We start from the raw sequence: 12876 nt of genomic DNA on the forward strand, positions 1-12876 counted from the left end.
TTGTTACCTGATTTCATTTTTATGAACCTTAAATCTCAAATCTACCCTTGAAAAAGATGATAAAACTTGGCAATGCTCCCCAAAGGTGCAAAATCCTAAAACAAACAAAAAAGGCAATTCCTCTAGGTTGTTATTGACTTTCCCCAAACCAAAATTCAGACTAACATGTATGAGTTAAGCCTGAATTTATAATGTATCATTAGCAGTCTGTTTTAAGACTTACTTCATTACTTGTTTCCAGGTCTTAGCTTTTTTTGCTTGCTTCTGAACAACTTTCCATCTATCCTTTACACTACAGAAATAACCACGTGTATTCCAAATATACACTTCCTTTCTAGACAGATTCTTATCTTCATCTGTAGAAAACTGCAGGGTCACTTCAGCAGATTTAGTCCAAGAGCAGACCTTCAGAAATGCCTCTGCACACAGTGTTAAGAGTCCATTTATCCTTTAAAGGACTTGAGCTCACAGGGCAGTGTCCCAAAGAGTGCGTAACACACATTTGTACCAAGAAAGAACAGATCCTTATAGATCACAGGCAAGCACAGCTTGAAGGTTTCCAGAACAGCAGATAAATTTAGCTTTTTGTAAGATCATTCATATGGGAAACTGATTTGCTTTTGACCTTCCAAAGACCATGTACAGCCCACTTTTAAAAGTGTACATCTTCAACATAGACCCTGAAGTCAAGCACTGCCACCCATGAGGTGCAAGTTTAACAAACTGCAGTATGGTGACTAAACAGCAGAAAGAGGGGAACTCACTGGAAATGGCAGTGTTGAAAGGAAAGAATAAACAGCTATTTCCACATAAATATTCAGGACTGCTCTTTAGGTCACCCCTTACCTTATCAAAGGGAGGGTAATTAATAGGCTGTTTTGAATATTCTTGAAATCTAATGTGCAAAGCTGTTGCATTTTCACTGTAGGGGTTGGTCTGGACGGTTCCCATGGGATTCAACATTTCCTCAAGTTCATCTGAAATACAGGCAGAACAGTTAATATTGCAGGCCAGGCATGCAGTAAGAAATTACTTCTTTATAAAATGGACAGAGCTCATTTTGCTGCACAGCACTTTTAGTGCAATGCTTTGTATGTCCAGCATAAACTGCCTCCTACATTCCCAAATGTTGGATTATCACCCCATGAGAAACTGATTTCCTTAAATAAACATAATAGTCCAGGGAAGCTGAGCTATCCCCACACTGAAACAAATTCCACTGAGATCTGCAGCTTCTGCAAAGCAGGAGACACCCTCTGGATCAAATGGAGAGCAGAGCTTCAGGCCAGCCAAGCTGGGACAGCATTCCTCAGGATGGGATCAAGAGTGACATGGAGGCTCCAGGCACTCCCACTAATTGATCTCAATATCAGAGAAAAAGGCAAAATTCTTACTCACAATTTTTTGCTAATGCAAATATAATCACTTACATTAGAACTGATCTATTCAATTTGGGGTGCATGGCAGAGGGACCAAATGAAGCCTAAACTGTACCTTAAAAGCAAGGATATAAGCATGCATCTATTTTATGTGGTTTTCCTTCCATAACATATGAATCTTTTAGAACACTGCTCCTAAGCAGGCTCTTGCTCTTCCTCTTTCCTACTAAACAATACTTTCAGGGAAGAGATTAATATGTTTATTTATCCACATAAAGATTACAAGTAATAAAGAGATTATTACAAGAGAACTGAACATGCATAGAGTAAACATTCTGCTATTGGATCCAACACTCTCCCACACCTAAAGTCCAAATCTGAAAAGCTGAGGTTTACCAGGAAATGATGACCAGCTGTGCAGTACCAGTTCTCCACTCCTCAAGTGTCCTTTATAATCAAACACCATGGTATTTACCCAGGCTACAGGATAATGCTGCCAAAGGAAACAATTGTTACATGGAAAAGAAGATGCCAGCAAATGTTACTATAGAGAAAACACAATAGACATAAAATTGAGAGGGTGGCTCGGGGTTTTATTCAAATTTTTTTAAATGGTGATAACTTTCAGAAAAGCAATTAATCACTGAGAAGTATCAAAAGTTTTCATACCAAGGTGTATGATTCTTAATACATATGTTCTTTCTAATACCTTTTCATTAAGCCTTCTTGAGCACTGAAGTGAGGACAAGGAAAGATTTCTGGATTCTCATTTTGATACAATTAGGAGGTCACTCAAGAAAAACAAACAATTACCACTTTTCCTGCTTTCCTAATGGTTTGGTATTTGGAAGGATTCATTGCCTTGGTGGACTTTTTAGTTTTCATCTTATCCATGACAGCATATATAGCAAAGCAGAGCCTTGCCATCCTTGGCAGATCACAGACATTGATTTCAAACTCCAGCACTTCATTCCAAACGTGGTCACTTCTCCCAGATATTTCTGTGCTTACAATTGTTTTACAAAGGAGCTCTGTGCCATGGAAAAGACCAGCTCTAACATGAACCTGCCATAAAGAAATGAGAGATTTTAAGCTTGTCACAGAACCTATAGAATTCTGCATAGAATAGTATACAGAACACACATACACATATTTCATCAAACAAAAGTTGTCTAATTTTCTGATCACAAAATCTTCAGGTAGAATCAATTTGTGCTTCTAAACAAGAAATGTTTGGGGGTTTAAGGAAAAACTCACTTTTTATCTAAACTATTTCTAAAAATGTATAGAGGGAGCACTGCTGACCATAACATCAGGAGTCATCTGTAATAATAATGACAATGTATGTCATTTCCATGGTTTGTTTTGTCTTTAGTACCAAGAAACCAATAATACTAGGTATCTTGAACAATGAAAGTAAGGATCAGGAAAGGAGAAGGACAACTAGACAAAGAAGCTGGAGTTACTGGCACTGAAATCAACCCCATTACAGGTCAATGCTAAGTTGTTTTTCTATTCTTTCTTCATTTTTCTGTTTCATTTCTACATTTCTGTCAATAACATAAACACAGAATACTGCAGAGTGAAATGTGCCAGCTTCTTTCAGGTGGCCTTCCAAAATACCATTGTGTGAGAGAGAGAGAGACACAGACAGACAAATCCACAAATGCAGTCTTTTTTGGTCAACACCAAAAAGAAGTTCTCAATGATAAATGTGAATAGTGTAAAAGTGATCTGATGTTTCAGGTTCCCTCTGATCCTTCCCCACATTCCCTTTAAGCTATCATGTTATTGCTGAGCACAGCAAAGGAAAGAGAGAGATATTAAATTTGATAGTGGTTTTGGGTAAAAAAATAATTCACCTCTCTAATTCTATGACTTCTGATCCTGTTAATGTAAGAGACTGGAACCCATTTTTTTTCCTTTCATTCCAACATGCCCCTTTGACAAATGAAATGGTGTGTACTGATGGGGTGGCCAAAAACCAAGACAAAAGAAAAGCAATTTCAATGTCATGTATTTGGAAAATGGGTGTTGGACTGCTGGGTGAGGTCACTCATGCCCTAGGTGGATGTCCCCAGCCCAGCTCACTATGGGGCAGTGCTACCCAGCTGACAAACGTTTTGTTCCCCACTACAAACACTGCATTTGTGAACCTTGGTGGTGGTGGTTTCAGCAGAAATGGATGAATATTGGCTTATCCACAGCACAGTGGGGCTAAAGGAACAATGGCAGTGAATTAAATAGCCTTAGAATCAGGACTGGAAAACAAATACATTCTCAATAGTGACAATTTTGTAACATGTAGACAGACAAGGCAGGGAAACATGCACAGGTTTGCAGGGTCACTGCATTCATTCCTGTTCTAGGTTACCCACAGGACTTTAAATTTTTCAAGATCAAAAAGCATTCAAAATACTAAATAACATTTAGATGGTGCCTACAAGTGCCAATACAAAAGAACTGCCTGTTTTTCCTGTTTCTTTTGAAGTTTAGAAAATACTTTGACTGTTTTTCCCCTAAAAGCATACTTAAATTAACCAAAAGTCACATTTCTAAGCATGATAAAAACACCTTAGAAATTCCTGATAGCTATGTTGCTTCCAGAATCCACAAGCTCTTTTATCTTTCCTTTTAAAAACTTAATAGTCAACAGAACAGAGTTAAGAAGATATTTGAGCTAGCTAAATAATGGCTTAGATAAAGAAGAGGGAAACATCTGGTTTTGCAGCTATCCATTTCCACAATCAGTGTACTAAGTTTAAAATGTTACTATGGCTCATTTATCTGTAATGTAGAACTTCTTTATGGTGTTGGCCAAAATGTAGGATTGCTAATTTACAAGGAGGTTGTAACAACAGTTTTGAATTTAAAAAAATGCACCAAGTATCCTGAATAAAGCATGAGAACAGCAAGTATCAATGGTTAACAGGGTATTTTCCTTATCTACAGGATTTGCTACACAATCTACTGATTTCTAAAAGAAATAAAGGAGTTTAAGTTTGTTCTACCTCACAGCCAAGTGTTTTGTAAGACATTAAAGTAGCTGTGCAATAAATTCCCACGTGTTAACAACTTGTGGTCTGTACAGCAGTTCAGTAGCCCAGTCATGTATATTTTTACAGGAAATGATACTTCATCTTTGTGCTCCTCATGTGCAGAAAATAAAAGACAGATTGTAAAGAAGCATGCAGTCCAAGAATATATTCAGGACTACAAAAATACCATGTTGCACTTTAAAACAGTTAATATTTAATTCACTTGTCAGGTGTTTATGACAATCTATTTTAAATAAGCTCATTTCACACCACTATCAGCACTTTAGTAAAACAATTTTTTAAAAAATCAAATACCAATGAACACTTATGTCATACTGCCACAATGACTGCAATGTTTCCAATGCACATAGCCATCTTCAGGCAATAAAAGAACATTTTAGCAATAAAGCCAGATTTTGACCAACACTACCAAGGCAATTGGGAATAAATAAAAATGCTGAAATCCATATGATTTTGAGCTCACTTAGCATTGAAAATCATTAAAATTATGAACAGAATATCTTCTGATACCAGACACAGTTACCTACTTTGGCATTTTCTTCTGTGTTTAGTTTATTACCCTTTAGTAGAATAATCTTGAAAGGGTTGGAAATATCCCACACACTCTGAGAAGAGAAACAAAGATACAAGTTCATTCTTCAACGCTGTAACATTGAGACCTATTTTGTAAGCTAAGCATTTTAAGTAAAAATGTCAAATACAAACCAAAAAATGCAATTAAAAATATAAATTTGAAATCTTCAAAGGTAAATTGGTTATCATAGCTACAAGAGGAGACAAAGTAAAAACTCAACTGGAGAAGAGCTGGGGGTGAGAACACAGATCATGTATTACACCCTGACAATTCAAAATTTATTGTTCATTCTGCATTACTCCAGAGTGTGTAATAGATCAAGGATCTGCCCACACTTTTGTTTCTGAGGTAAATCTCCCAGGCAGGCTCAGAGTGGGCACAGGTGACCTCCACTGGAACTCAGAGGTCACAGCACAAATCCCAAGCACTGTGATTTGTATCCCACGAGTCACTGCACCCTTTGGGTCTCAGACATTCTCCCCATGAACTTACAGTCATTGCTCTTGTTTTTTTTGGTGGCAGAGGAAGAGGAAGGTTGGAGGATTTTCGGTTTATGGCAGCTTCTATGGCAATCATCTCCTGCTCACACATCTTCTTTATGGTGCAGCACTCCACCAGGGTCAGCTGGGGAAGGGTCCTGCTCATCACACAGTTGCGGATATACTGCAAGCCCAGGGAAAACAGCTGTTAGCACACTGCCAGCACTATTTCTACAGCAACTTCCAAACCAAAGAGACAAAGAATTCCTTACAGGCAGGGAATGGTGCTCGTGTGTTTTACAACTGCACAGGGCTGCAGACACGAGGAGGGAGATGCTGCTGTTCAGTAATGGGATGGGAGGGATGGGAGGAAGCAACTTTGGCCAAGGCAGTAGGGAACTGTTACATCAAGTTCCAAAAAGCCCTGTGTACCTGGAACTGAATTAATGGGTGATCACCAAAGACATATTCCAGCCTTCCACTAACTTGCAGCACGTAATCAGCAGGATCAACTTCCTCATCTTCTTTTCCATGGATAGTCAAACGTTTTCGGATTGCCAGCTCGTTCAGCTTGATGGGATTCATATTAGGAGACACCTGGAAACTAAATACATCCTAACAAAACACAAACAGGAGTACTGAAGGTCAAACTTGTTACAGGCAGACACACAAGGCTAAAATTGTAGCACACATAATAAAACAGGTAGAAATAATAACTTATAAATCCAGACTATTTTAACAGTTAAAATCTGTATGTTTAGGGCAATCAACCCTAAAAGCTGTAAGATGTTCATTCCCAAACTTTTATTATCAAAAGTACTTTTAAAAACATAGGCCTTTATTTGATTTAGCAGTGATTTAAAGACTTCTAGAGTAACATATTGATCTAGAAGGTTGCATTTTGGAATGCTGAATGAAGGAGACAATAAATCATGATGCATTTCAAAGTATTTAGCAGTACTGAATGTGTCAATTTTTCATCTTTCTGGCCACTAGCAAGTCATCTTCTAAGTACCACTGAACTCAGAAAAAAGGCTTCAAGTAAGAAAGCAGGAGAAACTGTGAATGTGATTCATGCAGAAAACCATCACCAAACTGAGAGGAGAGCAGAAAAGAGGAGAAGCAGCCAACACCAGTAGCATTCTGAACACAACGTGGAAAGATCGCATTTTTTAATAAAGTTTTTAATTAAAGCCCTTAGAGGCTACCAACCTATTTCCAAAGTATCCCTAATTCTAATGTGTTCCAAAAAAAGATGAAGGTAGGAAGCTGCTCTCTTTTGTAAATTAAAAAGAAAGTTTAAATTAATTTCAAGTTCCTAAAGTACAAGATCTTCTGTGAAATCTTTCATCTCCCTACATCTACCACATTATGCTTTATAAAGGTTTATTTGCAAAAGTTGATTCAGGAGGTCCTGGGGTTTTGTTTTGTTTGTTTTTTTCAGTAAAAACCACACCCAGTTCTGAAGATGAATGGATTCTAAACCCAGTTATTGACAAATGTGTTGTCTGCTTAGATTATTTTGAACTTGTGCTTTATTTATGTAGACTGGTACAAAGCCAATTGCTCCAATGGAACAAGCAAACTCTGCAGAGGTACACTAAATTAATTCAATTAATTCTGTGTTTTCTCAGTTTCTGCCTGGTTCACAACAGCTTTCCCCTTTCAGAAGGTTGCCACAGTGTGAAGGCTTTTGTCTCCTGCCATAACTGCCAGTGGTAGACAGGGAATAACAGTTTTTCTTCCCAGGAAGCTGGTGCTCTCTGACAGCTGCTCTGCTCCCCAGATGATCCCAGCAGACATGTCACAGAGATGGGGAGCAGTCTCTCCTGCTCCAGAGACTGCCACAGAGCCATTACAGCTCACCCACACCTTCCAGACAAAAAGTACTTTAATATTTCCTTCTCTCAATCTTGCAGCTGCAAGAATTGATAGAATAGTCCCCACACCTTCCTTTTTCATTCTCCTGGGATGACTGCAGTGCTCAGTGCAAAGAGTAAAGTCTGGAACAGAGCTTACTGCTTTAAACAGCAGCTCAGATTTGAACTGTTAATAGATATGAAGGTCAGAGCTGGCAGCAGAAGCATTTGAAACATTTGAAATGTCAGCAGCCTAAGCTATTATAGTGGCAGGCCAATACATTCTGCACCAGAAAGAACTTTTGCACTGCTTTTGTCCTGTCAGCATATGCATATAGATGCAGTATTTAATCAAGGCCTGAAGATAATCTCACTGATGGACAACACAAGTTCTCTGTTAAGCTGAAGAGGACAGGAAAAGGTTTTGTCATAAAATACCTGTGCATCCAACATCAACTAGGGTTACTGCTGACCAAATTGAGCTTTCACATCTACATTTAATGTAGAGGCAGATGTGTGTACCATTTTAAACCTTTAAAGTTTAAAAGGATGGTCCTAGAAATAATTCAGCTTTGTAATTAAAATCATCTGAATCATTAAAAAAAAAAAAAAAAATCAGCCCCTGCACCTGGGTCAAAAAGGACACCAAATCTACCCTGATGTATTTACACACTTGTAAGATTTTTAAGGTTTTAATGCTGATCATTGGTGGTAAACCAAAAGAACAGAGTGGAAAAAATGGTAGTGGGAGCACTGGACACAAGCAGAGTCAAAGCAACTTCAACATCATAAAAAATCGATACTAAAACATTTTGGGTTTTCCTGGTAGAAACTAAAGGGGGTTTTATTTAAAAAATAAACTATGGTTTTGCTAGCCTAAACAAAAAACTAACTCTAGGTCTCAATGTTTCAGTTTTTCTATGTGCATTTCTGGTAAAGGGAATTATTTTTTAAAAAAATACTTCTCAATCTAATCAGCAGATCAACCCTAAAAATGTTCAGTGAGCCACACACAGAAACAAGTGTGTTGAATATGGTGCCTCTCAATTACCAGTAATCTCTGATGAATTAAGCTTAAACCTGAATGCAAGTGAAGCAGCACAGGAACAGTTGGCCCAAAAAAGGCCTGACAACTTTGAATCACATTTTATATTTAAATAAATGTGAAGTAATAGAGAAAATCCAAGTTGTACATTTCACCTTTAGAAGTTGAACTGTAATTAGACTTTAGAAGTTCAACTAACCAGAGGCTCATACCCTCACTTTCTTTCAACAGTCAAGGATCCTGGTGAAAGACTTTGCATTTTAAAGCAAACACAATAATGTAAGTGTTCTATTTATTTATATCCTTGAGTAATCCATGCCAATTCAAACCTGGATCAAGAACAGCTCATGAAACACGATGAACAACCATTCCTACCTGGCAGTTATCAAAATGAACAGCCACTACAAGGTTTCCACTGTAGAGCTTGTCTTGGAAGCTCTCTGGGATAACAGGATTCTGCTCTGGTGGGTAAGTGTGCTTCAACCAGTCCATCCAGGAGAGACCCACAAGTGACTGAATCTTTTCCTCACTGATTCTCCTCATTTTAGCTCGGAAGTCATTCACCTCAGGATCTTGTAAGGCATCAAACTCATGGAGACCTAAAAGAATGCAAGGAAGCAAAAGGGTACACAGCTGTACAAAAACTGCCCATCCCATTTATACCATTACTAGCTTTAAGTTAGGGTGACATAAGTTTCCTTCAGACATCCCATCCAAAATGGGTGCTCACAGTTGAGTTGGGTTCTGCATTGTCCTGGGCATCAGTGGATTTCCAAAGTTATTTGCATAATTCCTAGACAACCTGGCATGAGTGTTTATTTTACACAAGAACCAACGTATCTCTTAGGTACTATAAGTGAAAAAACCAACTTTACTCTGAGTTTAAGGAAGTTTGGAAAGTTTCGAGTCTCTCCTCACAAGAGCAAATTTTTAAAAAGCATAGTAAATGCACCATAAAGACAACAGAGCAGAAGTGCTTGCAAGCTATGGAGTTGTCAGAAAAATTGCCTCATCCTTTAAAATTTTGCTTGAAGGTCAAAAAAGAAAATCTTCTACTCAAGTCAAAATGACATGACTGAAATTTCTACCTATCCAAGACCAGTAAATTCCTCTTCCAAAACATGTAAAGAAAGAATACCCAGGGTAAGTCCTGCCTGACCAAATTGGTAGCCTTCTGTGATTGAGAGACATCAGTGGACAAGAGGATGGCTGTAGATGTCACCTGCATGGACATCTGTAAGGCCTTGCACATGGGCATCATGATGTCCTTGTCTCTAAATTGGAAAGAGATGTATTTGATGGTGGACTGTTCAGCAGGTGTGAAATTGGTTGGATGGTCACACCGGGACATGAGTGACAAGTGGTGTCTCTCAGGTACACTGGGACCAGTGTTAATAAACAGCTCCATTAATGACATGGACAGAAGGATTGAGGGCACCCTCAGCATAGATGCAGATGACACCAAGCTGAGTGGCATGGTGACACACCCAAAGGATGGGATGCCAGGAACCTGCATGATCTGGGCACATGGGAATGCCACTGAGGTTCAACAAGACCAAATGCAAGGTCCTACATCCCAGTATCAACACATGCTGAGGGATGAGCAGATGGGGAGAAGCCCTGCCCAAAAGGATTTGGGGGTGCTGGTAGATGAGCAGGCATGACCTAGCCATGAGCACTCGGAGCCCAGAAAGCCAAACGTGTCCTGGGCTGCAGCACAAGCAGTGAGGGCAGGTGGGAAGGGGAGGGGATTCTGTCCCTCTCTTCTGCTCTGCTAAAGCTCACCTGCAGTGCTGCACCCAGCTCTGGGCCCCAGCTTAAGTGGGACAGGGACCGTCAGGAGAAACTCCAGAGGAGGCCACAAAGAGGCTCAGAGGGCTGACCCCTGCAACGGCAACAGGCTGAGAGAGCCTGGAGAAAAGCAAGCTCTGGGGAGTTTTTAGATTAGATGTGAAGAAGAAATTTTTTACAAGGAGAGTGGTGAGGTACTGGCATCAGCTGTCCAGAGAGCTGGTGGATGCCCCATCCTGGACACAGTCAAGGTCGGATTGGACAGGGCTCTGAGCAACCTGGTCTGGTTGAACATGTCCCTGCCCACGGCAGGGGGGTGGAAAGAGAAGACCTTAAAAAAGGTCCTTTTCAACCCACATCATCCCATGTTCCTGTGATACAATGGAAAGCTGTGACTTTTTGGTACTTCAGGACGTGTAGGGCCTGCAAGTGTCTTTATCTCTACTCGTGAACTTTGAAGGACATTGTCCAAATCACACAAAGCACCCAGCACCTTTTGAGAACAAAGCACTAAGTTTAGAAGCTCAAACAGGAACACATTTTTTTCTCTGCCAAGGTACAGAATAGGGGCTGCGTAGGGCAGGGTCTCACACAGCTCTGATAAACCAAATATTCAATCACAGAATGTGAATCTCTGTGAATCTGTCAAGATCTGTCTGAATGGTTAAACTGACCAACTGTTCCCATTGTCAGCTCTAACAAATAGGCAGACAGTGTACTGCTGAAATCTAAACAAAACCTGCAGTCTTTATAAGAGACCTAACAATGGCTCATTGTTTTAAAACAAGAGGTATGACCTCATATGACCTTGTCAATCTTGATTGTATAACCAAGCAGAGTAGATTTGAAAGCTGAAAATTCTGAAATAACATCAAGAATAAGTTACTGTGAAACCTTTAAAAATAGCTTTTCATTGTTCAATGAAAATCAGTGTCGCAATTGAGAGCAAAAACAAGAATCATTGTTAACCAACTCAAACACCACATATAATAAAATCATAATAATTTCTAGTTTCCTCTGAGTATCTAGTTTGTAGTAGGTTATTTATGATAACACTGCTCAAGGATTATACTGCTCTTCACTTAGTAATAATAATAATAATGAAAATAATGAAAATAATAATAATAATAATAAATATTTTCTCCCCACCTACAAAATAAAATTTGTTTCTGATTGATGTAGCAATATAACACTGAAATGAAATACAGAAAGTAGCTTTAAATGACTTTCACGTGCTTCATCTTGAGCATTTAAATTCTTTCCAACTGTATCAGAATTCGTTTGACAAAGGAAAATACTGATTTTTTTTTTTTTTAAATAAACCCACTCCTACCTGCCCAATGAAGACCCTCATACACAACAAAGTTTAACCTCATTGAAAAAAAAAAAAATGGAAATACCTTTGCCTATAAGGACACCTATTTTGGAATCCAACTTTTCTCCTGGATCACAGTTCCTTGTCACTAGTTTAAGGACTGGAAGAAAGGGTCTAACATCACAAAGTCTCCGTGTTTCATCCTCTAATTCTTCATGTACAGCAGTCTGATTCACACATGAGAACATGTAAGAGTCAATCTCCATGAGGAGATGAAAGAGTGGGTAGGAATGTGCCTGCTTCCATAACAGCTGCAACAAAAAGAAATACATTTTTTAAAATCTCTAGAAAACAAGGACATATCTTACAGCACTGAAGGTAACATTAATTTCCATTTACGCTCCCAAACATGTTTGCTAACTTTTATTAATTTTTATCACTATACATCATTATATGCGTCTCACTTTTAGTCTCTACCTTGAGTGATTTCCAGGACAGATCTCTCTAGTTAGCATCAGCTGTCACTTACACATCTTTTAAATTCTTTATCACTTGAAATCACTTATTATATTAGGAGGAGGTTAGTCTGTGTTGTAATTCATTCACTGCCTCATTCCTCGGTAATTTTTCCCAATGTCCTCACATGGCCATTATATAATCAAAGAGCAGTAGATTGTTTTTTAGTATCTTGATCACTTCATTACGTTCTCTCCTTCCTTTCATTTGGATATTCCCTCACATTTTAAGTGATGCTCCAATTTGTATAAAACCTTTAAGAGGAGGCAGACATAGTTTTTAAAGCAATTATCTTTGGTGCCAGTCAACAGAAGCAGGAGCCAAATTTGTCACTTCTGCACCAAAAATCTAATCAGAGAAATGTTAGATCAGCAAACAACAGACTACCAGTGTGTTAGAAAAACGTTCAGAGTAGCAATACAGCATTAATAAAGAGCTGTCAGAATAATCTCTGCTGAACTGTAACTTCCCAAACCTTGCCCTCTGCCCAAACCCCACCCCTCCCCCCACTTCTTTATCAGTCAATCTGCTGGGCACGTGCTTTCAGTACCTCATTTCTATGCCTGCTAAAATTCATGACTTGATTTGCCAGAGGGCATGTCAAAATCAGAACCAGCCCTCATTCCAAACCTAAGTGAACTGCCCCTTTGGTGTTACCTGTTTAATCTGAGATATGGTGGCATCTCGAGGGACATCCAGGTTGATGTAGATTCCAGTGGGCAACAGGAAGTCCACAGATATTGAGCCATCAGCACCAATCTGTGAATCCACTGTCCAGATGTCAAGGCTGTCTGTCACGGCAGGAGGCATTATGGAATCTCAATAATATCATAACCACATGGCCCTGGGGGTAAAAAAC

The 12876-nt window shown here is 39.0% G+C and overlaps 1 protein-coding gene across 4 annotated transcripts in view; it reads right to left on the bottom strand.

The window, feature by feature from the left end:
• Positions 1 to 12876, bottom strand: part of PIK3CB (phosphatidylinositol-4,5-bisphosphate 3-kinase catalytic subunit beta) — an 85471-nt gene that overhangs the window by 23324 nt on the left and 49271 nt on the right. For all 4 annotated transcript variants that reach the window (XM_079315405.1, XM_079315404.1, XM_079315406.1 and 1 more), the window contains 9 exons: positions 12675 to 12861; positions 11587 to 11812; positions 8771 to 8994; positions 5924 to 6106; positions 5505 to 5675; positions 4966 to 5043; positions 2193 to 2444; positions 1776 to 1872; positions 847 to 977 (listed from right to left, as the gene is read on the bottom strand). In XM_079315405.1, coding sequence (XP_079171531.1) covers positions 847 to 977; positions 1776 to 1872; positions 2193 to 2444; positions 4966 to 5043; positions 5505 to 5675; positions 5924 to 6106; positions 8771 to 8994; positions 11587 to 11812; positions 12675 to 12827 — 1515 coding nt within the window. In that variant the 5' untranslated portion in view covers positions 12828 to 12861. The remainder of the gene's footprint in view (positions 1 to 846; positions 978 to 1775; positions 1873 to 2192; positions 2445 to 4965; positions 5044 to 5504; positions 5676 to 5923; positions 6107 to 8770; positions 8995 to 11586; positions 11813 to 12674; positions 12862 to 12876) is intronic.

This window comes from Erithacus rubecula, assembly GCF_903797595.1.
Source record: "Erithacus rubecula genome assembly, chromosome: 11".
Taxonomy (NCBI): domain Eukaryota; kingdom Metazoa; phylum Chordata; class Aves; order Passeriformes; family Muscicapidae; genus Erithacus; species Erithacus rubecula.